General features: G+C 42.1%; 1 protein-coding gene across 2 annotated transcripts; it reads left to right on the forward strand.

The window, feature by feature from the left end:
- The first annotated feature begins 285 nt into the window (after positions 1-285).
- On the forward strand, positions 286-21,815 carry Dynlt5 (dynein light chain Tctex-type family member 5). 2 transcript variants are annotated; one of them, XM_052175588.1, is made up of 4 exons: positions 286-398; positions 13,128-13,219; positions 19,930-20,054; positions 21,612-21,815. In XM_052175588.1, the coding sequence occupies exons 1-4, from the start codon at positions 286-288 to the stop codon at positions 21,813-21,815; spliced, it is 534 nt and encodes a 177-aa protein (XP_052031548.1). The 2 variants fall into 2 exon arrangements, with proteins under 2 accessions (XP_052031548.1, XP_052031549.1); XM_052175589.1 differs by lacking the exon at positions 286-398 and adding an exon at positions 8,743-8,843.
- Positions 21,816-27,037: the final 5,222 nt, after the last annotated feature.

The following is a 27,037-nucleotide window of genomic DNA, read 5'->3' on the forward strand; positions in this document are numbered from 1 at the left end:
ACTTTCTCCCGCTCCATCAGTTAAGCATTTGGGGCTACAAATTAATGTCTGCTTGTGTGAATGAGGTCCACTATTGAATAGAAATTTTACTATTTCCAGTTGTATTTGGCACAACAAAATAACTACTTACACTACACATTATTGCTCTCTGGGAAATCTCAGCCCCCATTCAAATAGGCCATACAACCAGCCAGGTCCTCCACCTAGGATGAAATTTAACTACAAAAACTAAAAGATTTTCATATTTTTACCCTTTCTTTTGCAACATTTCTCCTATAGTCTGTGATGTCAGATTTGACTAAAGAGAAACTGTTTCTTGCAATGAAGAAAAGGGGGAGCATGTGTTCCCCAAATAACCGCGAGTTCCGACAGAAGGAAGGTTGCTGGCGCATCAAACAGTGAGTACCTGGATGTCTAGTATCTCCAACTACAAGAAATGTTTACCAAGAGCAAAACATTTCCTAGGAATGGAACAAGGTAGAAATGGGCAGATCCAGTGCTCCGCTAGGAGCATATTTGGTACTTTTAAAACTACCTCTCACCGGGCAAAAAAAAAAAAAAAAAAAAAAAAAAAAAAAAACCACCTTTACTGCAGACCAGCTGCCCTCACAAGTCCCTTAAGTTCTTCCCAACATTATAAAATTGCATAGTTATACAGCTTGTAATCAACATCACCAATTTAATACAAATTTTGTACTGTATTTTAAGCCTTTATTCATAGCCTTTTAAATGGCTATATATTTTATGAACTTGTAACACGGATCAGCTAATCATCCTCAAACGATGGACATTTTCAATTCGTTTTTTTCCTTCTTTTTTTCTTCCCTGTATACTAATTCTCTACTTGTTTCTCAATAGTTAGTGGGCTGAAGGGTCATGAATACTCTTTTGGCTCTTGCTACATATGCAACAGTAAAGAGATGAATCCCCCTTTAATGCTTCCACTGCATTCTGTCTTAATAAGACCCATCAAAATACAAAGAACACACTCCTCAACACACTCCTCAGCTGTATTGATTTTGAGCCTAAGACCAGCATTGGCAGAGACATGAAACAGACGTAGCAGTCAATCAACTTGCACAACAGACAGATATGAGGAAACCCTGTGTTTAAGCCATGATTGGGAAGTAGGAGCTAGTATGCTTTGCAAAACAGACCAAGGTAAATTATGGTTGTGGAAGACAAATCTTTTTATCTGAGTGATTCAACCGGTGCCCACGCTCATTTACAATTTGACCAAGCCAGCTCAGTCAGTCAATGGGTTCTCCATGGAGGGAGGAAGGATTAAAAAGAAAAAGGACAATTAGATAACACTGTAGCATGACCCCAGCCAGTTCTGTGGCCGAAGCAAGTTTATTTTTTTCCAGTCTGCTTTTATATCATTCTAAAGAATATGGTCAATCCTAAGGCTTAAACAGTAGTAAAAGGAACAAACAAAGCACAGACATAAGATCCCAAAATTACTGTATTCAGGGTCTTAACAAGACCCATCAAAATACAAAGAGCACACTCCTCAGCTGTGTTCATCTTGAGCATACTTCCAAGTCCTAGCCCATCTTTCTAAAAGTGGCTCTCCACAACAATTCCACTTTCAGTCCTACAAGTTTGTAGACTGCTAACACAGTCTTGCTTTTTTTTTAATATATTTGGAAAACTGAGTATACCAGAACAGAAACCTACTCCGAGGAAGGATGCTACAGTGATTAATTCCTGCTTCTCTCTCTCTCTCTCTCTCTCTCTCTCTCTCTCTCTCTCTCTCTCTCTCTGTCTGTCTTTTGAGGTTGGGGCCCTGGTGAGTAAACCCAGAGCCTCTTGCACATCCTACCACTGAGCCACACCCCAGCCTCCTTCTGGGTTTACCTCATGGCTGCTAACTCGCCCAGACTGGATTTGAGTTCTCTCCGTTCTTCCAAAACGTGGTAGAAAATCATCTGAAATCAGGGTGTGGTCAAACTTAAAGAACTAGCTTTGTTTCTATGCATTTATCTGTGCAGGAGGGGAGAGAAGGGGAGGCTCATGGGCCATGCACCGCAGGTGTGTGCTGGTCAAAGGTCAGCTTTCTGGATGTGGTTCTCTCCTTCCACCATGAGGGTTAGGGGATCACGCTCAGGTTGTCAGACTTGTCAGTAACTGTCTTTAACGGCTGTGTCATCCGATAGCTCTAGTTTGTTCTTGGCAAACCACAGTTCTTACAGCATTGGTGACTCTCCTTCATGTGTGTCTTCAACTGGTAGAAAAGTTATGAAATATTAGTGGCTCTCACGTGGAGACGGGATTTGACGTTAACAATGTGTCTGGAAAGGATAAATCTTTTTTCTTGAAAATTAATTGAAAGCATCTTTTTCAAAAACTAAACATCAGCATTATAAGTCATCTCCTGAAGGGCACTCAGGACCTAAGCATCATCTCCTTTACCAACACACAACACACACACACACACACACACACACACACACACACACACTCATCCTGCTAGGTCATCTCATTCTTGCTGTTTTACTGTGGAATAGCTGAGACTTTCAGGTCAAGTAATTTGTTACAATGGCAAATATCCAGTTCCAAATTCAGAGAGCGGCTCCAGGAGACCCAGGCACTGTTCCCACCCTCTCCACTCCTGTGAGCTTGCTGCCTTCTGGCCACACCCCACTCTCCCTCAGTGCTCTGTCTGGCTCAGCCATGTTAGAACCCCACTCCTTGTATGAAATGCTCTCCTTTCTTCTGCTTTCCTTCCTTTTCCTTCCCACCTCTTCAGGAAGCTAAGTTCCTAGCCTTGAGCACACCCACCTATAAACTGAGAAGGAGCTTTTCCTGTCTGTCTGCTCCTCCCTTTCTTCACAGGGCTGTATGTGGTGGTGGTACTGCTGCTGCTGCTGTTGCTTTATTTTGCTTTGCTTACTTATTTTTTTGGCTTCCATTTTGTTTTGTTTTTAAATCTAGCTCCCTTCATACACTGCAAACCCACTTGTCTTTGTAGCAGTAGACACAGTGAGAAGGAAAGAAAAGAAGGAAGAGTGCAGATAGATCTACTAGGGATGTGATAAAGATCAGCATGGATTTGTTCTTTCATTGTGATTTTTATGTCTTCAGGCCTCTGAATTTTGACTGATGTCTGTCATCCTGGGCATAATAAATGTGTGACTGCTTCCTGTGTCATGAGAGAAAGATTGAGTGCATATTCAATGCTGCCACCATCTTCTGTTTTCAGAATTGGATCTTGTTTGTTCAAGTTATATTTTATAATACATTTTTAAAGTTTTATTTAAAAAAAAGAAGCATCGTTTTAAAGTGGTATTTTTGCTGCCTAGGCTGGTCATAAAGTCATTAATTATTTGAGTAGCTTGGATCAAGAAGGACCCCACTGTACCCAGCAGCAAAATCAACCCTCTTCAGCTAGGCCTCCTTTTGCGAACAAGCTAAAACACGTATAGGACTTTCCACTATCTGTTTTCATCCACCCCACTGGGAAATCTGAACTTGACTTTTCACTGAAACAATTTATTAGGAGAGAAGGGGTAACATTTGCTAAGCTTTTAGCATCAGCCTCAGCTCTGCCTTCAGGAAGCTTCATATAACAGGGACTGGTAAGCCAGTACCAAGCACCACATCCAGTCTGAAACATGGCTGCCTATGGTTTCCCAGCTAGAAGTGGTTATTACATAGCTGAAAACAAAATTTAAAAGGGTGAAGTTTAGTGGCAGCAAATACTGATAGAAATCCGAATTTCACTGTCGATAAATTATGGATTTTAGAGCATGGTATGCCTGCTCAATGCACTGCCTCCAGCGGCTTTGCAATTGGAGCAGCAGCAGCGGTGGCATCAGCGGCAGCCTGGCGATTACCCACAGCAGCAACAGAAAATATAGGGCTCGCAAACCCCAAAGTCTCACTATTTCCTCTTCCAGAAACGTTTGTCAATGTCTTCTCTACTAAACATGTGAGGGCATCATCCCCATTTCCAAATAAAGGAAACAGCAGCTCAAGTAGGTTGAGACTCTAAAATCACAGAGTTAGCAACTAGAAAGATGTCTGTCTATATTAGCTGCATAATTTCATTGCACAGACAGTGGCAACCCATGTGCAATTTGCACGAATGCCGTGGGCCGCTTCTTCACCGAGCTCTTGTGTCTTCCGCTCGTGAGTCCAGGCAGGTGTTCACGCTGACCTTTTACTTGCTGGAACCTCGCCCTCAGGCAGTCACTGGAAAGCATTTGCACAGAAGCGCTCACCGCCCGTCCTTAAAATGGAACCAGAAGCCACAAGGCGGTCACTTTCTCCAGCTGACACGGCAAGCTATCTGGGCATGTTAACTCCGAAGTCAGTAGTTCTACTGTTGGTTTGGGCAAAGGACGAAGACTAAACAGTCTTCCTTTTGCCTCAAACCGAAGTTCTCATGGTGCCACGGAACAAAAGCAGTACGTGGACCCCACCAAGCCCCACAGTACTGACGGCATCCAGCAGAGCAGGTCAGCCGCACCGTGCTGACTTCCCTCTGTTATTCACTCAAGATACAGCGAGCCTCTAGTACACATCAGCTATTGTGTCACGCATTAGGTGTACAAAAGTACCAAAGGGACCTAGCGTAGAGATCATGGGTGTCCCAGCAAACCGAGAGCTACTTTGGGAAATCCTTCAGAGTCCGCTGGGTATTTCAGTGAATGATGGAAAACGCCGCCCTCGTGAACTTTGTGCAAACCTGCTCAGATAAACAAACCGGGCAAGTAAACTTACATGGACTAATTTATTCTAGGATTCCCAGCCAGGAGCCCAGATATCAGAAATTAGGTCAGGCTAGCCTATCTTTGGATCCCTGACTGGAAAGGCTAGAAAACGGAAGACCAGAGGGATAGCATGTGCACTACTGCCGTCTGTGTCAAGCTGAGATGCAGCTTAGCCCCAGAGAGACTTAGAGAAGATAAAAAAGGTCGCTTTCCAAGTGAAACCAGAGCGAAATGTGACAGCCTCGCTGTACTTCTTAAGAAAGAAAGAAAGAAAGAAAGAAAGCAAGAAAGAAAGAAAGAAAGACAGACAGACAGACAGACAGAAAGAAAGAAAGAAAGAAAGAAAGAAAGAAAGAAAGAAAGAAAGAAAGAAAGAAAGAACCTATGGATTTAAATAGAGGAGATTCTATTTTACCCCAAGTTATTTCTATAGATGAGGAAATGATGGGGTTTTTGTTTGTTTGTTTGTTTTTGTTTATTTTTTTAAGGCGGGCCAGCCCGTAACTCAAAATGTGGATCAGACTGGCCTGGAATTTGTAGGAATCCTCACAATTGCCCCCTTAGCTCTGAGAAAAGAGGCATGCGCCACTATAGCCTTGGATTTTTCAGGGGTTTGGTTCTCGTGTCAGACAGATTGTTTTAGACACTAAACTGGCCTGATACATTGCACCATTCACACAGGCAGAGTCCAGATGGAAGGCGGGAATGGATAGCATAAGGCGCATAGAAGACCGCGTAGGAGAGGCTGCCTGTACTGGAAGTAAGGAGGCCCCGCCCCTATACACTGCACACCGCCAGCACCGCTGCCACCACCACCGCCTACCCCGCCCCACCCCGTTCTCTCCTTGATTCCATACTCCTTCGCCTCAGCCTCCCAAGCTCTGGGGTTATAATTACATACTGCCTACCTAATGGAGAACTATCTTAAATAAGATCCCAACATGGAAACATAAACCACAAAAGAAAACTAAAACTTTCTTGATAAGTAGAACTTCAACAAAATTTTTACAACGTATATAATAATATAGTCAGAAAACTGCTAGAATATCTATATATAAGTATAGAATTTCATGTTAACAATAAAAGGGGAAGTCAGTTTTAAATAGAGTCAACGGAGATGGCAGTGTTCACAAGGAAAACCTAAAGGCCAAGCAGAGTAAGGAGAGACACACAGTGCCCTGGAAACCAGAGATGTCTGACTGAGAACTTCTGCACCCGCACTGATAGCAAAATGCTGGCGAACAGAATAGCAACCATTGCTGAGGCCAGTGAGGATAAAAATAGATCCAGCTGTTCAGTACACACATCACCTGGACAATAATAATAAATTTTAAAATAAAATCTTAAGTTCTATAGAGGCAGAAAGCTTAATTGCTTTCATATCCCCTAGTATGACATTTCAAAGACAGAATAGTACCTGGGCACAAAACTGTCCTTCATGGACTATTTTGATCAATGAGGGTGCAATTATTGTATTATGTGAACTCTTGAAAAACTATATGTCGTTTTGCTCTCAAATAAATTATGTTTGCAAGCCCATTATATAGTAAATCCGGAGTGACTTGTAAGATGAATTTACAACCTAGAAAAAGTATTTATTCAAGTGCTTGGTACGATGGAAGCTTTATTTTAGCCTCCTTTTTGAAAAAGTCCATTTGCATATATTCCAAATAAATGAAAGGAAGGAAGAATGAGGAAGAGAGTAAGGGTTTCCTCTGCTGGAAATCTCTCGTGGCTGGCCACACCCCTCGCCGATGACGTCATAGTCATGTGACATAGCCAGGGCTCAGACACACCCAGCATCACCTCTCATGACTGCCCAGTGGCCCTGACACCATGCCTCCTCTAGCCGTGCAGGAGAAGTCTATCATCTGGCCTCCCTTCCTCTCAGATGGGCGCTAGCCCACACCGTCCAGAGATGACCCTACCCTTTCATCCACATCCATGACTGTTCTGTCAATCTCCTGTTTTAGGTTTACGTCCATCAGGCCAGGGCTAGACTGTTCACAGGAGGTAGGTGTATTCTTTATCCTTCGAAAACCGCCCCTATTCTTAGGGAAAAAAATTCTTCCCATGAGACGGTGACTTCTGCTGTTTTCTCATTTCTTTAATTTGTGAAGGTTTTCAACTTCTGTTTCCACTGTAGCCTTCTAGAAAGATAGGCCAACTGGGATAAGATATGAAACTGCATGACTTCCACAAAGTTTCTTTTTCTGAAGAAAAAGCACCATCTACTTCTAGGACATGAACTGGCATGCTTTAAGTCTTAGACATAATCAGAAAAAAAAAAATCCATAGTCTTAGTCCCCAGTTAAACAAGCCTCTGTATTGTATCTTACTTTATATCATATTCCTAGAGCATAGATATCTAATTTTAAATGCATCTTTTGTATGATCATCACTCTGGACTCTGACACATTATAGGCAATAAATTCTTTTTTTAAAGATTTATTTGTTTTATTTATATGAGTACATTATAGTTGTCTTCAGACAATGCAGAAAAGGGCATCAGATCCTATTATAGATGGTTGTGAGCCACCATGTGGTTGCTGGGAACTGAACTCAGAACCTTTGGAAGATCAGTCAGTGCTCTTAACCACTGAGCAATCTCTCTAGCCCTAGGCAATAAATTCTTGTTTAAAAGTATTTTTAAAAATTTTTTTTAAAAATATAAAAAACCTATAGCCTTCTTTTCTCTTGCACTGCAATGTCTGTCCACAAGGTGGCAGCACATGACTTTAATGACGAGCTCCCACCCTGACTAAAGGCCCTCTTAGGGACATGGGTGGCCACCAGTTACAAAACCCAGGAATTTATGCTTGTTCTCAACAATAACTCTTATTTCGAGAAACCTGAATACAATTCTGTCCTCAAAAGTAATTTATGCACTTCCAAGCACAGCATGGAGTTTTACATGAAATTGTACACATTCTGGTTTAAAAATGCCTTTGTATAAGATATATTTTCTTTCTCTTTCCTCCTGCCATGAATTTGTTGAATGCTTGCACCAGGTTTTAGATCCTATTCTCAGCACATGCCTGATGCCAGTACTTGAGCAACAAAGGTGGAGAGGATCACAGGTGGAGCCTCATATACCAAGCAAATCCCAAACCAGTCAGTATTACATAGCAAGACACTGTCTCAATTAATGAAGATAAAATTGACTGTAGCATTCTCTGGGCAGTGAGGCCATGCATCACATCAGGAAGGATTACCATTGGCAGGTTGGATCACAGAACTGGACCTCATCCACTTGCAGTACTGGGATTTTATAAAGCCAATATGTTTATTTTATTTATGTCTGCCATTGAAAGTTTAAAGGCATTTAATGAGCAGATCACATGCTTGTCTTTAGCAGTTCAAATGCCTCCAGCTCTTTTGTGTACATCAGTGTTCTGGACTGACACTGATAGTTCCATGCTTTTAAAATATTCTTCAATTTCTAAAAACTTACCAAGGGGCTGGAGGGATGACTCCGTGGTTAAGAAGCACTGGCTGATCTTTCAAAGGACCAGGGTTTGCTTCTTAGCACCCAAACGGTGACTCCCAGTCCCAAGTGATCTGACACCCTCTTCTGGCCTCTGTGGGAATCAAGAAATCACATGACTCACCCAGACATACCTGCAGAGAAAACATCCATTCACAAAAATAAAAATAATGCACAAAATGAAGGCAAAACAAAAAGATAACCAGCCCATACTATACTTCAATGTTTCTTGCTCATACTGTGACCATTGTTGATACCTCTTAAGTCATCACTCAACTGGTGAACATATCATTTAAAAATCTTCCATATTCTCTTTCATTTCTCCATTTCCCATCCATCCTTGCCAGCATAACTGTCAGACCATGGATCACCAGCATTCTTTAGGATGAGTAAAGGGTTAACTTAGCCTCAGGGAGACCCTGCCTCCTGTCCTTGAGTTAGTTCCTTTTCTGTCGCCTTGGTAAAACACCTTGTCAAGGCATCTTACAGAAGGACAGGTTTGTCTGAGTTTATGGTTCCAGAGGGGTAAATACCACCATGGCACAGAGGCATGGCAGCAAGCGGCAGGCACAGCAGCTGGAGCAGGGTGCCGAGATCTCACATCGTGGACCACACCCACAAAGCAGAGACAACAACCTGTGAGTATGGCCTTAGCTCGCAAAGTCCATCAGCAGTGACGGGTTTCCTCCACCAAGGCTGGACCCCCCCAACCTCCCCCAACACTGCCACCAGCTGGGGACCAGATGCTCAAATGGTGGTGCCTCTGAGGAACATTCTCATTCAACACACTACAGTCTTCATACTGGAAAAGAAGCGAACATAAACACGATGTTCAAAAGTAAAAATTCAGGCTGGAGGAATAGGCTATGTACTGGTCTGCCAGAGAGCCAAATTCAGTTCCCAGCACCCACATCAGCTCACAACGGCCTTTAACTGCTGTTTTAGTGGGATCCAATGCCTCTGGCCTCCTGAGAACATGTACACACACACACACACACACACACACACACACACCACTTTAAAATAGAAATAATAAAGTTTTTTTAAAATGTTTCCTGAAGTTGTAGTCCACTGGAGACATGGTCAGCTTTGAAAAGGCAAAAGGAAAGCGACAGGTTACCTACCCAGGCATTTTCCTCTGTGTGATCAAGACAGGCAGGCTTCTAGTAAAGCAGCCTCCTCTCCCCCAACAAAACTGACAGCAAGTTCCCTTCACACAGCTGACTCCATCGATCTTCTAGTGGAGTCTGTTTCAACAAGTGTCTATCAGTAACATCTAATGTTTCTGGCAATACCATCTTAAAACAAATACAAAACAATGCTCCAAGCCAATGGAAATACATTTGGGTTTTTGGGTTTTGTTTTGTTTTGTTTTGTTTTGTTTTCTTTCCCTACATAAATGAAAAGCAGCTCAGAGGCCTAGGCTACTGCTGTTCTTATTCAATCTACGAATAAAGCAGCTTCTGGGATCTTGCCATCCATCACTCATCCTAGGAACAGAGCAAACTGAAGACCAGCTCCAACTGGTTAACTTACAGTTGTTGATTTGGGGTTTTCTTGTTTTGTTTTGAGAAATCTTCCTCAAATTGCTACCCAGTCAATCCTGGTTGCATCACACTGGTTCATAAGCCACAGAACTCCAGCAGCCAAAAAATAAAAAAATAAATAAAATAAAATAAAAAAGGGACCAAGAATTTGCCATTCATTTAGTCAGAAATGTTCACACTGTTTAGGGCTCTGTGACCAAGAAAGAAGAGGGGCAACACTGGAAAGAAACTGGAAATCCCTGTCACATGTTAATTTAAAGATCCCTTATAATAGTCGCATACTGGCAGCAATTTAAATGGCCTGGAGAAGAAATGGTTAAGGGAAATGCAAAATGTTTGTATATTAAGCTAATATTTTAAATATGAGTAGGATGCAGTTTCAAGCAAAAACAAAAGCAAAATAGGATTATGTATGTAAAATCACATATCTGAAAACATTCTTTTTTTAATATTTTTATTTTCTATATTCTTTGTTTACATTCCAAATGATTTCCCCTGTCCCAGATCCCCCCTCCCCATATGCCCTATAAACCTTCTTCTCTCCATCCCTTCTCCAATCACCTCCCTCTTTTTCTCTGCCCTTATATTCCCCTCCAATGCTAGATCAATCCTTTCCAGGGTCAGGACCCTCTCCATACATCTTCATGGGAGTCATTTGTTATGCGATTTGTGCCTTGGGTAACATTCTTTTTTTTTTTTTAATAATAGCAATCATTACCTAAGCATTGGGGTTAGTAGTGTAATTTTACTCTGCATTTCTCCATGTGTTTTGCATGTTTTATAAAGAGCATACAGTATTTACATGATTACTGTGCAAAGAAAGACACTGGAGGCTTGGGAGAAGCTCAGCAGGTAAAGCCCTTGCTACACAAGTGTAAAGACTGGGGCTTGAATTCCCAGAACCTGTAAAAGCCAGATGGATATGAGAACTACCTTGTAATCCCAGGAGACTGGCAGGGAAAGCAGAGAGGAGGGCCGCCCAGAGCCAGATGGCTCGCTAGACTCGGGAAGGAACCCTGCCTCCATCTGTAAGATGGAGAGGAGCAAGAGCAACATCTGACATCAACTCTGGCTTCTACATGCATCTGCATGCACACTGCATGCACACACACACACAAACACACACTTACACATACATACACACACTTATACATGTACACAGTCACATACCTATACATACATATATACGCACTCACACTTATACCTACACACATTTTCACACACATACATTCATACACACTTATACATTCAAACTTATGCACACATACATTTACATACTCACGCTCTTATACATGTTCACATTTGCACACTCACAAACCCATACAGATGCAAAACTCCAAGAAACTTCATCTTTAACAATTCAAAACCAGACCAGCCTCTAAAACTTCTAATCTATACGTCAGACTTCAACCCTCGGTTTTTGAAAGTTCCCCGGTTGACATCATCTTCATTCCAATAATAGCATAGAGTGCACTGGCTACCAGACTTTAATAACAGTAACGAGAGTGATTGTTTCTTTTGTATTTTAAAGCCAGATGATATGAATTGTGCATCATCTCTGCTTTCTGTGAATTTTCAGCATGATACCAGAAGACAGCAGAGGCTTATGCCAATGCCTCCTGCATGCTGCACACACTGCACATGACTTGCAGCCACGATCCCTCCTAGTCATTGCCCCCTTTTCACTGTCTGCTGTAAGCACACATTGAGCTTTTCTCAATGAGCGAGATAAATGAAACGTTTAAAATCAAAGATTGCCTTCCCTGTGTGTGTGACAGTAAGTCCTTGACCTGGTTTCTTTTTCTCTCTAAAATGGAGAGAATAATGACTTCTTTACTGAATCCAAGGACATTGAAAAGACCAAATAAAATAGCTGATAGGAGCTGTATTGCCAAATTGAAAGCCGCATGAATAATGCTGGGCACATAGACTCGGCACAGAATCACAAACTTCTGCGGTGTGTTCGGGTTTCACAGGCAGAAGCTGTCTATCATCTTTGGTCCCACCCACAACACCTGTAGCCACAATGGCCTCACAGGATGGTTGCTACTTCAAACACAGCAGGAAACCGAGAAAAGCAGGTGTTAGAAGGAAAAGGGTGGAATCGCCACCACAAAGATGCATCATGACAAAGGCAGCCAGAATGTCACCAGGCTCTTGGACATTGTAAGCTTTAATTTTCCCCCAAAACTATACTGTACTAAACAACTTTTAAAAATAGAGTAATGTGATTTTCGCAAAATGTCAGTTTGCAAATCCCACTAATTCCAAACGTCTGCAAACTAAATATTTTAAACTTCTCGCAGACAGAAAAGAAAGAAAAATCCCAATGATTATAAACAAATAAGCTGGACACCATGCATGCTTTTAATCCTGACCCTCAGAAGGCAGAGGCCGGTCCATCTCTGGGTGTCAAGGACCAGCCTCGTCTATATAGTTCCAGGCTAGCCAGAGCTATGTAGTGAGACCCTATCTCAAAAAACAAAACCCAAAATAACTCTTTCTTCTTCAACTAGAGCAAAAAGACAGCCTTTTTTGCTTTACTTGGAGAAAAGTCACTCTGAATACACATTCACATATACAAATATACAAATACATACAGAGAGAGAGAGAGAGAGAAACACTGCCTTTGAAATGGCATCTATCTTAACCTCCATCTTCGCAGGTGGAGGGAATTTGGGGTAGAACGTTGTATCTCATTAGTCCCGCTTGGTTTTCGCTGAGCTAGGTTGAATTACACAATGCCAGCGCCCATCAAGGGCTGCTTGCTTGGGTTTCTTGTTCCACACCTGGATCAGATCATATTGCCTTGAAGACCAATCCCTTTTAATGCTGAGAAAAAGGTGCCCAACACTGATTGACTTCTTAGAGTTTAGGTGACTTGCGGTTTCTCTCACCACGTAGATAGGTGAGTGTCCCGTTTCTTTTTTTATTCTCAAAGGATTTGGTGGAACTTATCACCATGATCTTTTTCTAATACCTTTTGTCTGCATGGATTTGTTTCCCAACACGTTAAGCTTCTTTATACACCCCAACCCCATTTGCGGGATTTCTTCACTGTGGGGTCTGCCTTTGTGTCTTTGTTAGGGGACTCCATTGACCACAGCTCCTGAGACACTCACCGTGCTATCCCATAGACCCAGGTTAGCATCTTCCACCATGACCCTGAGACTATCCCAGTGACTTCTCCACAGCTCAGTATTCCCATTTCTAAAGTGTTTCCGACTTTAAATAAGCCATTGGGCTATGTATAGGATTGATTGGAAACTTTCTTACAGTAAATTTTGCATGTTTAAATGCACTTACGCTTAAAGCAACGTTTTATGTTTTGTTGACCTAGTGACTAATCACTAATGTTTCCTCCTTTGGTCTTAGTTCTGTCAGTACCGTGTCCCACTCGGATGAGCCCAGCCAACGAGATGAATCCTCTCGCCTTACCGTCCGGATGGAAAACACCTACCAGTTAGGTGCGCTGCTTTGTCATCCATCCACATGCTAAACCTGGACTTCAGTGACCAGTGCTGGCTTTGCTGTAACCTGTCATTGTCTCCAGTCCTAGTTAAGGGACCTTAATTTGAGGAAGAAAGTGGGTGGCCAATTACAGTTACAGACTTGCTTTGAAAAGTTGAAGCAATACTTATTTCCTTTAAAACAAAACAAATCAGGTTTACCTAAATCTCAAATGAATCTCTGGATGTCACAAAGGTATATAATATATGCTTGACTTCAAGTTCACTGAGAATTTCTTGGTGGAGTTATGGTGTGTGTTTTGTGTGTGTGTGAGAGAGAGCGAGAGAGAGAGACAGAGACAGAGACAGAGAGACAGAAAGACTGTGTGTGCATGTGTGAGAGACAAAGAGACAGAGAGACAGAAAGACAGTGTGTGTGTGTGTGTGTGTGAAAGAAATGATGTGCACTGATGTTTATCCTTCAAAACCAACCACGGTTGTTGATGGTGTAGGAAAAAAAAAAAAAAACCCTCAGTGAAGAGGCAGCCTACTTTGGTCCCCTGTTGACAGAGGTGTTTATCTACTGCCATTGAGGTTTTGGGTCTCTGAAAACAAAGGGTTTCACACCTGCCCTTCTGCTCCCAGGTGGAGTCCACTTCAAATTCCTTTTCCCACTCCTGTTTCTTTACAGACCTACTTGCTTTTTTTTTTTTTAAAGTGTGTACCTGCCTATGATTATCTGAATTCAGATATAATTGCTGCCGTACATAAATTCCACAGAGGCTTACCAAGAAGCAAAGAAGGACTCTGTGGGCCAGGGTAATTCCACCTGTGGCCTGTTAAACCCAAGAAAATTATAAATCGTCACCACACCCTGCTAGGCCTTATAGCCAGTTTTCTGCAGTGATCCCAATACTACTGGAGTAAGAAACACATCGTCCCTCTCTGTCTTCTCATGGACAGCCCTCAAATGTCATTCTGAGAAGCTGCAATTAATTAGATAGTAGGAGGACAAACACACTGTAACTTTAGATGTGTTTACATGATGTTTATATCATTGTGGTGGTTGATTGACACCCTCAGTCCAATACTACGAGCTCCGGGTTAGGCTGGAGGCATTTCACACTGCTTGAACAGTGGACAGTAAATGTTCCTCCCCTCTAGTTTGCTTTAGTGGTGTACCTAAGTCTAGCTGCTGCCCTTAGCTTCTCCAGTCAGCAGCCTGAATTTGGGTCAAGTTTTCTCCAATTTGCAAACTGTTTGCTTGTTTGTTTGTTTGTTTTCAAGATACAGTTTCTCTGTGTAATCCCGAATGTCCAGGAACTAACTCGATAGACCAGACTGGCCTCAAACTCAGAGATCCACATCTCTGCCTCCCAAGTGCTGAGATTAAAGGGATGGGCCACCGCTGTCTGGCTTATCAATCAAAGGCTCGTAATTATTAGCAGCCTGCGACTTTTGAGTCAAGTGCTAGGAAGAAAGGCCTGGAATCCACTTGCATCAAGATAAAGCAGTTTAAACATGAATCCGGTGTTTCTCCCAGCCCCCACAATTGCTTCAAGCAAATTGTCTAAGTTTCAGAAGTGCTGAACTTTGGATAAAGGTGATTGGCTGACTATCCCCCTCATTCCCCACTCTCCTGGCCAGTACTACCTCAAGTTGATCTAAGACAATCGTTACTAAAGGCTCATCAGTACCTATCACAAGGCAAATAAACCCTAGGGCAAGTGGAACTGGATATACAGTTTAGTTATTAATAGAGCTGATTGGCCTCTTTTAAAAGCAGACTTAATCTAGCACAAAGGCCTTTTATCATAGACTGGAGAGGTGGTTCTGTGGATAAGAGCTCACCACCACTGCACCATCTAAACCCAACTTAAGTTATATGTGCTTATCCTTTTATCTAAATGATTACAGCTACTGTAAATAAAGTGGCACATGAATATAGTTCATGAGGAAAAAAAAGACAGAAATGGGAAGTGGTGTTTCTTAGAGTAAAGCGCCACTTAACCCTTGCTCACAGAGAGGAGAGAATGGGAGAAAAATAGCAGCAGCAGCGACAGCGGATCTGTCTGAGCGTGAATGCTAGTTTAAGTATCCCAAGGAAGGTGATATTTAAGCAAAGCATCCTGAAATCATGACTTTCCTTGTGTGTAAATAACACAAAGGTCTGCAGGTCACAGGGATGCTCTGAGAATCAGTGAGGTGCTTTAAGTACATTGTTGCCCAGTCACTGGAACTGCTGCTGAGAGGGACAGGTTAGGGCTTTCCCACCAGTCACTAACATTTCTTGTTTTATTCAAGATGACTCCCATAAAAGTATAGAGTAAGTTTTGCACTAGACTTTATTTCTAGAGCTCAGGTTAAAATTAGGTAGCCTTTTTTTTTTTTAAGATGGTGACTATGAACATCACATTTAGTGAAGAGCTTCAGTTAGATTCTTTTCTTTTTTCTTCTTTTTTTTTTTGTAAAGATTTATTTTATGTATCTGAGTACACTGTAGCTGTCTTCAGACATAACAGAAGAAGGCATCAGATCCTGTTACAGATGGTTGTGAGCCACAGTGTGGTTGCTGGGATTGAACTCAGGACCTTTGGAAAAGCAGTCAGTGGTCTTAACTGCTGGGCCATATCTCCAACTCCAGTGTCTTTTCTTATACTATGACAAAATAGTGTATAGAACAATGTAGGAAGGAGGGGTTTCTTTTGGCTCACAGTTTGAGGGTGCCATCCATCATGATAAGGAGGACCTGGCAGGCAAGGGCTGTTAGCTCACATCTGGGCAAATCGATTAGAGAAGATGGATACAAGTGTTTCCTCTTTTTATTCAGTCTGAGACTGTAGGCACCTAGATGGTGTAACCATTTAAAATATATTCCCCCTCCGTAAGGCATAGCACAAAATAACCGAAAGCAAGTCTTTCATGGTGGTGTTTTGGTCTCAGATGGCTCTGGCTGGCCTCCAACTTACTATATTGCCAAGGACACCCAACGTGCTGTCCCTCTAGCCTGCAGGTCCTAACTGTGGGATGCCAGGCCTTATTAGAATAATTCTTGTTATCCTAGTTAGGGGAAGCCATGGCACAGATTATTGCTTTCACTAGGTTTTGTTTTGTTTTAAGTTTTGCTTTTGTTTTTCAGATCTTTTGAAATCCATAACATTTTCTTCCTTGGGGGCAGGGGAATATCTCAAAATGAAGAGGACAAGGTTTGTGGATTGCATTAGTTATCACTGAATCTCGGGAGCTTGCCTCACCTCTGCCTCCATCTCTCTGAATGTCCATATCTGAGTCTGAGCAAGGTGACAGGGGACTCTGGACGTGTAAGGGAAAATCCCAGCAGGATGTGAGGAGTGAGGTTTCCTTACTACATAGAAAAATAGTTTTAAAGACAGAAGCACATTTGTGAGACAAAGGGGTCCGCAGTGTTTGGAAAAGATGTTGATACAGCAGAGCATGAAGTACTGGGAACCAGGCTCCCCTCTCCCAGATGCTCTTTCTGTCACTAAGGTGTACCAACTTTCTTCTCCCACTGTAGCCTTCCTTTCAACCTCAGTAACATGGCCTCTGGCAGTTCCTGGGGGTTATAAATCACAGCTATTGCTATAAGGAAGAGGCCGACTTGTTTTTCTACCCACTTCTACTTTGAAATAAAGCTTTAAAGACGGTGCTTTTTTTTGGCCTGTCTAGAGCTGTGCCACCCGTGAGCCAATCACCTGTGCTCTGCGCGTTGGCTCATGGGTAGCAATGACAGATGTTCCAGTGTTCCATGACTATAAGAGTCTTCCACACAGAGGCAGATGCTGCTCCCATGTATGGGAGGGGGACAGGGAGCACTGTACCCACCAAATATATCTGCACTAGAAGAATTGTCCAGCTTCTGAATGTAATGAGGACAGATACCTTAATGTAAGGCAGACCAGATTCCCTGGGAATAATATTGGCCAAGTAAGGTCATGTGACGTGAGTGCTTGGTAGGACAGGCTGTCTATCTGAATGATATAATTCATTTAATTTGGTCCAGGCTGGCATAATCTTTTAATATTTTCAATATAAAGGAGAAAGTCACCTTCATATTTTGACTTCTCTCAATAGGAGTATGTAAGTGGGAATATTTTTAAAAGTGCTTTTATTAGATTAGTTCTTTGAGCATGTCATTAAGCATTGTATTTCAACCTCCAACCTCCTTCCCCTAACCTCCTCCCAGATCCACCCCCACCCCAACCCCAATAACCCATTGACTGCAGTATGTGATGTCCATGTATTCCCTTGAGAGGACTGTCCAGAGGGGCATGGTGGACAAGCCTTGAAGGCTTGTCCCTCCCCCAGAAGCCATCAGCTATCCACAGCTCCCCAGGTCCTGGTAGGAACACAGTGGGAATCTTACACAAAATATACACAGAGACCAGATGGCGCCCAAGCTTGTTGTAGGGGATCTTGTCTCTGATACCCAATCTCTGGCTCCTGGGATCAGGAGTTACCATTCTCAGATTGGTAACTGCTTGAGATTTCTGCTGAGCAGATGTTTTAGCTGTTAGAGTCATTCCTATCATGTTTCCTTTACGTGGTCCCCACCTGAGTTCTTTTTTTTTTTTTCTTCAAAGTCACTCACACAACCCAGGCTGGTCTCACAGTCTTTATGTATCCTAGACTAGCCTTAAACCTCTCCAGTACTTGCATTACAAGCATACACCCCCATGTCTGGCTTCCTATCCTGATTTAAATTGGACTAAATCATTTTTATATCATCTAAATAAAAATTCTCTTAATGAGCCCCAGGAGGCTGACCTCACTGGACTGCAGTTATACATTGTGATCTACTCTTGAGTAAAGCCAAAGAAACTTCAGCAGAAAGGAAAGGAGTCTAAAGCCTGGGATTTACCTCCCTGGCACCCTGCCATGGCTTCATCTCAGACTGGTTACATCTCTCAGCCAAGGGACAGCATGCTCTTAAGGGAGCTATATCCATTCAGCCATGCTGGGATCTAGTCCAAGCGCCCCTCCTGGACTGCTCAGGCCTAGGGTGGTGTGCTTCCACTGGTGAAAGGGGACAGCCTATCGCTTGTAATTTCCTTTTCTCTCCCAGACTTCCCCAGAGGGGCCTTTCATTAAATCCTCTTAGAATTGTCGTAATGATGGTATGTGTGCTTCCTTAGCCCCTACCTGATATAGGCATTACAAATAAACACTAATGGATAATGTTCACTACTAAAAGAGAGTTGGACAGCATTCTTGATTCCTCTGTAGTAATTCAGCAATTATCCAGCCCCTAGATACCAATCCTTGGCACCTTGTGTGTGTCAAGTAGTGGCATGAGCAAATACCAGAACGATAACACAGATAATTCCAGAGATACCAGAAAACAGCCCACTTATCTGAAGCTTCCATCTGAATATGGATAAAATGTGGTTGAGAATATAAATTTTAAAGCCAGATAAACCTGGCCATCTAGTCCCAGCTCTGTCACTGTGTGATTCTGAGCTTATACCTCCATTTTCCCATCTGTGGAACATATGTAACAGTGAGAGTCTCCTTAAAGATCTGCTGAAAGATACCATAAGGTAAATACATGCTTATTACCATCCCTGACACACAGACTGTGGTCAGCAAAATGTTAAAAACTAAAAAAGAAAAAAAAAAAAAACCAGAAAAACCAAAGAAAAACCTATTTGTGTGGTGATTTTTATCTATAAAATGTTTAAATTCACTAAACCCAGAAACTATCCCTAAACATTAAGTTAGACTCTAAGGAGGATAAAGCCCATCTAGTTTACCATTTATTTTCTCCTTGTTTTAGTTTTCTGAACAGTTTATTATTTTTACTACTTTTACTCCTATGTGTGCACCCCACAGAGGCCAGAGGACATCTGGAAGTTGGGTCTCTCCTTCTACCATGTGGGTCTTAGGAATTGAACTTGGGTCATCAGGCTTGCCAGCAAACACCATTATCTGCTGAGCCACTTCTCTGGCCCAGATCTTGCTTCTATTACAATGGGGAGAATTGCAGGCATGTCTCACCTGTTTTCAGGTATCAAGGACAGCAGAAGGAACCCATGGGTCTCGAGTAAGTGACAGGTGTTTGTGCCTGGGGTGAGATTTGAAAGAGAGACGTGCCTGGTAAAGACATTTGAGCCAGAGTTGAAACTTGAGTGGACATGGGCTAAATGAGCAGATGGGGGACCGGGACAGTGCTCCATTTGAAAGAGTGAACAGGAGTAGAGATATACAAGTATCTTTATATGACAGATGGGGCTCTTGAGACTAGAACAGCATGCACACGGGGAGCTATGGTGGCTGGAACAAGGCCACAGGACTGGTAGGCGCACATAGACCCCCATAAGGAGAATGTCATTTTAAGATCTAAGGTTTCCAACCAAGATTTCCAGCTGCAATGGGAGAGATCAGAGCAGTGTGGGTAAAGTATAAACACCGAGGAGCCAATTAGAAAAGTGCTAAGTCAGCAGCCACCAACACTGGAAAGTGAAGAAACTTGTGGTGTGAAACTCAGCAGAACTCACTGCATTCCTGAGGGAACTTTAATTCGGACTTTATTATACCCCCATGCCCGTTCTCTCCAGAAAGCCTGACCCTAATTGTGACTTCTATCTTCCTTAGCTGGAGCTCATCCAGATGACTAAACGGTTTCATGTTTCAGTATTATTTTTATGAACCTATAAGGTAGGTGGGAAGATTAGAAATGACTTCTAAAGAAATTCCATGTACATTTCTAGGTCCCACAAAACCTTTCCCCGTGGCCACTGTCAATCGTATTTTGGAAGATGTACTAACTACCTACCTCCAAGAAGCAAAATATGACCCGGAGTTCTGCAGACAAATGACTAAAACAATTTCTGAGGTACAGTGCAATTTTCCCAGTGTTAGCTATAACTACAACATTTGCTGGAACACAGCAAATTTCATTTCATTTTCAGAATCAGTTCAATGGCATACTTATATTTTATAGAAATAGTTATTAGATCATATACCCTATCTGTACATAGATATACGTGTATATGATAAGCCTTTGTCTAAAACTATCATTGTGTGTGATTTATAACAAATCTATTGCTTGTATAAAACTATTCAACTTCTTTTTCTTAAAAAAAGATTTATATTTCTATTTATGTATGTGTATATTCATGTGTGTGCGCACATGTGCACAAAGTGTGCATGTCACATGTATGGGCAAGTGCTAAAGGAAGCAGATCCCCTGGCGTTAGAATTACAAGCAGTTATGAGCTCCCTGCTGGGAATGCTGGGAATGAAACTGTAAGAGCAGAAAGTGCTGCTAACTGCTGAGCCATCTCTCTAGGTCCATGCCACTAAAAAAAAAAAAAAAAAAAAAAAAAAAAAAAAAAAAAAAAACATCCTATACATTTGTATGATGTGTATGTATAGTATATGTGCATGCTTCTGTATGTGAATGTGGGTGTGCATATGCCATTGCACACATGTAGGGGTCAGAGGACAACCTTGCATGTTAGCCTTCGTGTTTCACCTTGTTAAGAGTCTCTGCTGCTTACCACAACATATGCCAAGTTAGCTGGGATTGTCCTGTGTCTGCCCCATTTCCCTGTATGTATCCTGTGATCATAAATGCCCACTGCCACACCTGACTTTTACTTGAGTTTGGGGTACTTGAACTCAGGTCCTCACACTTGTGCTTTACCAGTGAGCCATCACATCACCCAAAAACTGTTTCCCTTCTTTTTGGTAAATACACATTTTAAGGACTGTTTTCTCATTGTCACAGGAACTTTTTTTGAGTGCTATTGATTATACATATCATGGTCTTTAAATACAGTTCCATGTTTTATTAACTATAGTATATTTTATGATATTTTCTTCCTACCTTGGATTTTATATGTTTATGTCTATTATGTTGTGGAAGGTTTCAGAATATCTTTCCCTCATTAGTCATGGAAACAAACAAAAAAAAATAACCCTAGTGAAGCATTCTTTTAAGGGAGGTCATCTTTTACAGACTTTCAAAGGATGTAACAATTGCTTGAATTCTGTTCTGTTGTGTAGATGACAAGCTTTCTGCATGTCTTAGAAAATGCCAGCTTATTACTGTTATTGTTGTTTTGTTCCTGGATTCCTGTTCCACAAGGACAGTACTTGAAGGAAAGTTTACCCATGGTTCTATGAGATACTGAAAGTATCTACAGTGCACTGTGCTATTTTCTTTAAGCATTTTTTAAAGGGATGAGCTTCATATAGTGTTTTTACACACGCGTGCTATTACACTCCCCTCTCCCATTGTGTTCTCCCTCCTCCCTGCCCTCCTCCTCTTGGTCCCCTCCATCTTTCCCAAATTATCCTCCCTTCTGCTTTTATATTATATACTGTGTTTAACAATTTTGAGATTTAATGTGACCAAATAATTCCCCCACTTGTTATCAATTTCTAGGTTATTAAGACCCAGGTCAAGGAATTAGCAATTCCGAGGTATAAACTAATCGTGATGGTTTACATTGGACAACGTGATGATCAGAGCATACTTATTGGCAGCAGATGCCTCTGGAATCCTAAAAGTGATACCGTCTCATCCTATACTTTCAAAAATTCTACTCTCTTTGCACTTGCAAATGTCTACGCAGTTTACTTTGAGTGATTGAAAATGGTCCTTGTGTGTTGAAGTCATGAAACGGGCTGTGTGTCTCTACTCACAAAAGTTCTACTGGCAAAACGTGTGGAAAGAGACAAGATTTCAAACCATCGGAAGCTTCCATCACTCTTGTGAGGACTGGCGGAGGGGGAAGGGGGCCTAATAAAAAGGTCTTGCTTGTTCAAAGCAGAAGTCAGTGCAATTCAAATAAACATAGATGCCAACTAAACATCACTTTGAGTACTAATTATTTTGATTTCTCTTTTAGTTGGAGAGCTAGAATTTCCTGAACCACTTTTTGGTAAAGTTCTAGAAATATATGGCAGCGTACTCTGGATATATATTGTTGTGATCATAAAAAGAGAAAAAGGCTTAGAGAATATGGTATACAGCAGTGTGGGGGATGGGGTACCCCAGCGGGCCCATGCCGAGGCATCCCTTCCCCCAGGGACCAGACACACACCGACATAGTATAGAATAGTTTATTCAGGGCATGGGATGGGAGTTAAAGGGGTAGTGGAAGCAGAGGAAGGCAGAGAGAAGCAGAGAGCAGAGAAGCAGAGGCCGGCCATGGCCACATGGAGAGGAGGGAGGGGAGGGGAGCCCAAGAGAGGCAAGGAAGAGGCTGAGAGCGAGAGAGGTGAGAGTAAGAGGGAGTAAGAGAGAGTAAGAGAGAGAGGAGGGGCCCGAGTATCCCTTTTTATAGTAGGCCAGGCCCACCTGGCTATTGCCAGGTAATTGTGGGGAGAGGCATACCAGGCTGTTGCCAGGTAATTGTGGGGTGGAGCTTAGAGAGAACCCTAACATATATCATATAGGATAGGATAATTCAGCGTGACACACAAAATGGTGAATGTTAATAGGCTTCAGGACTGCATATCAAATAATACTGGTTTTCATTTTACATTTAATAAATTGAGCAGCATTCATTAGCTGCAATTACTGTTACATGTACCTGACAGTTGAAAGTACTGACAGGGAATTAATGATTTCGTAATAATTACCATGGTCCCACGGGGCCACTGGCTAAATCTAGACGCTCTTGTGGGTTGCCTGCACTTTACAAAATTACAAGAGAACTGAACATTGGCTCTTCAATAATGGAACTATAAAGTGGATACAGGCTTTTAAGGACACTAAAGTAGGCATTGTGCTATTAAATATACATGATGCTTAATAGTAAATGGGCCTGTGGCACCTAATATCATGCCTTGGGAAGAGACTCTGCCTTTAAATACACATGCCCATATGCTTTTGACTAGTTTTTCCTGACCTACCTTTTACCCAGAATACAAAGCTGGCAGCTTAACAAATAAAGCATGTGTGTTTGCCATTTTGCTCCTATGAATTTAATACTAAAGAGACCCGGTGAGGTTTCTGAATGTATGGGCATTGACGTTTACAGGGCTGAAATAGCTCTTCTGCTGGCTGATGCCTCTTGTAGCATGGGTCGTTTATTTTTATGGGGCTTTCAAGTCTTTGTGTGCATGTGAAATGACGCTATGCCATTGCACTAGGATGGCAAGTCATCTGCCTAGAGGACATTTGTTAAAGGTCAAACACAAATTGCCCACATATGGAGAGAATTAGCAATGTTATAATCTTAAGGGGAAAATTGCATGTAATTCGTATCAGAAAGATTATAACAAATGAAAAACCCAGTCAATGCTTCACAATTTTAAAATGTTTTGATGTCTTATTTTTCACTAAAACCAAATGTAGTTTTTAAATGCATTCCTTGGCTTTTTCTGATAGTGCTTTAGGGGGTCTATGTCGAATAATGACCACATCCAGGACTCGCCTGTCTCCAAACCCCAGTTTGGCATCTGGATTTGGTTATCAGAGGAGGAAGCAGGGAGCAGTATGCTTTTGTCAACGGTTTCTCTCTCAGACAATGGCTGTGAAATCACAGAGCAGCTTGGGAGGGATGAGTCAATTGAAGAAAGAGCTTCACCTACAGAAAGTCTGCTGTCGAGACGACGACGACGTCCATTCAGAGTTCTAACTTCAAGTTGGTAGAATAATTTCTCACCTGTCCCAGGTTGAGTTGGTAAGTAAAACCTTAAAATGTAAAGGCAGTTAAAGATGGACAAGGTAGTTGGCAGGCCTGTTAGCGTGTGCTGTAACTGAGATCAGTTTGGAAATGCGCTCCAGCAGAGGCAGCTGCATAGAAAAACAGAGTAAGAACTCACCCAGACAGCTCATGTTCAGGAGAGTGTTAGTCACCACTCAAAGCCTCCAGACAAAGAAACAGCTCCCCATCTATGAGTGGCGGCCTTTCTGCTCTCCCACTGTAGAAGGCCCTGTGTCCTTTCCCTGTAAACTCAGGTCTCACCTTCTCCACCCATCTCCATCGATCTCCTCCCTCCCACTCCCCTCTTCTGATCACTCTCCGTTCATCTCTCAGTTCTTCTCCAGTTTTTAAGCTTTATTCTCCCCTTACCAGGGTAAAGACACTGAGTGAGCAGACCACTGAACAATGAAATCTAATTCTTTACTTACAAGCAAGACTCATGTGCACTGTGCTACCCAACTCCCAACAGTCCAGAAAAAAAATAGCAATGCAGATCTGAACCCTTGAGGACTAGGGTCTTAGGGAAATGACAGCAGGACACATCTGTACCCCAGAACTCCAGATGTGGAGACAGGGAGACTCCCAGCGACAACACAGATTAGAACATGTTATTCCAGAATGTCCTTATCCAGGGAAGGAACTTGTGGGAGGCTTTGTGAAAAGAAATAATGACTTCCTCTAGACTGTGATGGAGGCAAAGAGAATTTCAAAAGATGGGAAAATAGAGGAAGAAATTTACAAGGGATAAGAGGTCACACAAAGAGGAAGGGTGCTATCTCCTAAGGAAGTGCATCAGACCACAGGGAGCCAGTAGCAGCTTTTCTCTAAGTGATTGATTCTAAGAAGACATGTCAGACAGGGTATGCAGGAATAAGGTCTACATGGTTAGGCTAAAGCAATGCATGCACAGAGCAGTTGACATCTAGCCCTGGGTGCCTGGAAGACTAGGTGTGGACCCCTGGTCCCAGGTACCTTATACACATAACCAGTTTTACAAAGCAGCAGCTTTCCCTTGATGTGGTAATGATCATGCTGGTGCCACTGGCTCGGGGTTTTGTTGGATTAACTACAAGCCTGCTGAATAACCACTCAGCTTAGTGTCTAAGAGAAGTACTTGTGCTCACAACTGAAAGTCTGAGCGTCTGGAGCCAAATGCACGATGCTGTTCTTCACAGGAAGAAGCCATCAGTGGAAAGAGTTTGAAGAATAAGACCCTGAGTTTGACTTTGCACCCTTGTTTAAGTTGATTGTGGAACATTTCGGCCACAGGCAGCTGAAAGCTGAGCTAGAACATCAAAGAAAGAGATTTAGGCTTGGCAGTCATCCAACACCCCCCCCCACCCTCCCACCTCCCTCCTGACTTATAAAATATTCATTAGCCAAGTCTCCAGCAAGTATAGTCAGAAACAGCCAGCTACTGGCTTCAGTTAGGAAGCCAACCAGAAATTTCCCCAAATCAACAGGTTGGTTATATGCTTCTACCTTCCTTCTCCTCCTCGTCCTCCTCCTCCTTCTCTTCGTCCTCATCTCTTCTTATTCCTCTTTTTCTTTTTCGCTTCTTCGCTAAAACAATTTCTTATATCATCCTTTTCTGTTGTTAGCCATCAAAAGAAATGCAAAGTTTTCCTCAAAAGATAAGCTAGCATTCCAGTGCAGGTGATCAACTGCAGCCATTGTTTATGAGGTGACTTTTCAGAAAGCACATAATAGGAGGTCAGAGTCCAACAGACTGAGGGTTCAAAAATGAAACACTAGGTCAATGGATTCATTTTTTTTTTAAGTCAGGAGAATTAGCTATTGTGTGGGAGTGATTTTTTTTTAAAGTCAACAAATCAGACATTTATAAATTAACACTCTTAAAGAACGAGCACTTTCCTTCTTGGGACATCATCTGACCTGTCTTTCTAGGTGCTCTTAAAAAAAAAAAAACTTGATAAAGCTCAACATCCAACAGTTATTCAGTTGTCATCCCTGGTCTCTCTGATGCCCCCATAGTCAGCAATCTGCTTCTCATCCATCAATCTGGGGCGTTCACAAACACTCAAAATGCTCTCCCAAGTCCAATGTGTAAGCCACTTCACCCACGTGATACCTCATCTCTTTTGAAGGCCTTCCTTCTGAGGGGCCATGTAATGTAGTTTAAGGGAAGGAGCGGTGCTTTCTTCCTCTTCTTTTCAAGTACAGGTTTGTCTTTAATTAAACCTTCTACAGCTTCCAACCCTTAAGGGTTATGTGAGTGCAGCAAGCACCCAATGCCTTCAGCCTGTTTCATGAAAAGTAAAATAGCCCATGATCGTGTTCTCATGAAGACAGTATATATAAAGTAACTGAACCAGGGCTGAAGAGATGGCTCAGTGATTACGAGCACTGCCTACTCTTCCAGAGGACTTGGGTTTGATTCCTAACACCCGCATGGAGCTAACAGTTGTCTGTAACCATAGTTCTCAGAGATCTAATACTTTCTTCTGCCATCCTTGGGCACCAGGCACCCATATATGCAGGCAAAACACCAATATACATAAAAACATTTTCTTTTAATTTCTGAGAGAAAATTAAGATAGTTGAACCAAGCAGGATATGATAAGGCACACCTGTAAATCCAACACTTGGGAGGTGGAGGCAGAAGGATTGGGAGTTCAAGACTGGCTTCAGGTACACAGAAATTGGACACCAGCCTGGGCTATACGAGACTATCTACAATAAAAATAGTAGTAATGATTAATAATTAATAATAATAATAAATAGTAAATTTATAAAAGCTGCCCTTTATAGAACCTTCCTCTCAACCTCTAATTTTTCCCAATGTGTGTATACTAATGGCGATATGCTGAAGGAAGTCTCTAATCCCAGAACTCTAAAGGCTGAGCCTGGGGAATCCAGGCCAGCTTTAGTTACATAATTAGACCCTGTCTCAGAAGACCAGGGTCTGGGGATAAAGCTCAGTCAGAGCACTTGCCTAGTGGCTTACGGCTCTGGGTTTACTACTTAGCACTATAAAAAGGAAAAAAAGAAGAAAGAAAGGGATTGAACAAATACTTCTGTGTTACAAAAATTTTTAATCCCAATCTGGGCTTTCTACCCTGCCTTTGACCATTCAGTTCCTGGATAAAAGACACACTCGACCTTTCTATTTACAATAAGCCTTAAACAGCAC

The sequence above is a fragment of the Apodemus sylvaticus genome, chromosome 3 (genome assembly GCF_947179515.1).
Source record: "Apodemus sylvaticus chromosome 3, mApoSyl1.1, whole genome shotgun sequence".
NCBI classification, from domain to species: Eukaryota; Metazoa; Chordata; class Mammalia; order Rodentia; family Muridae; genus Apodemus; species Apodemus sylvaticus.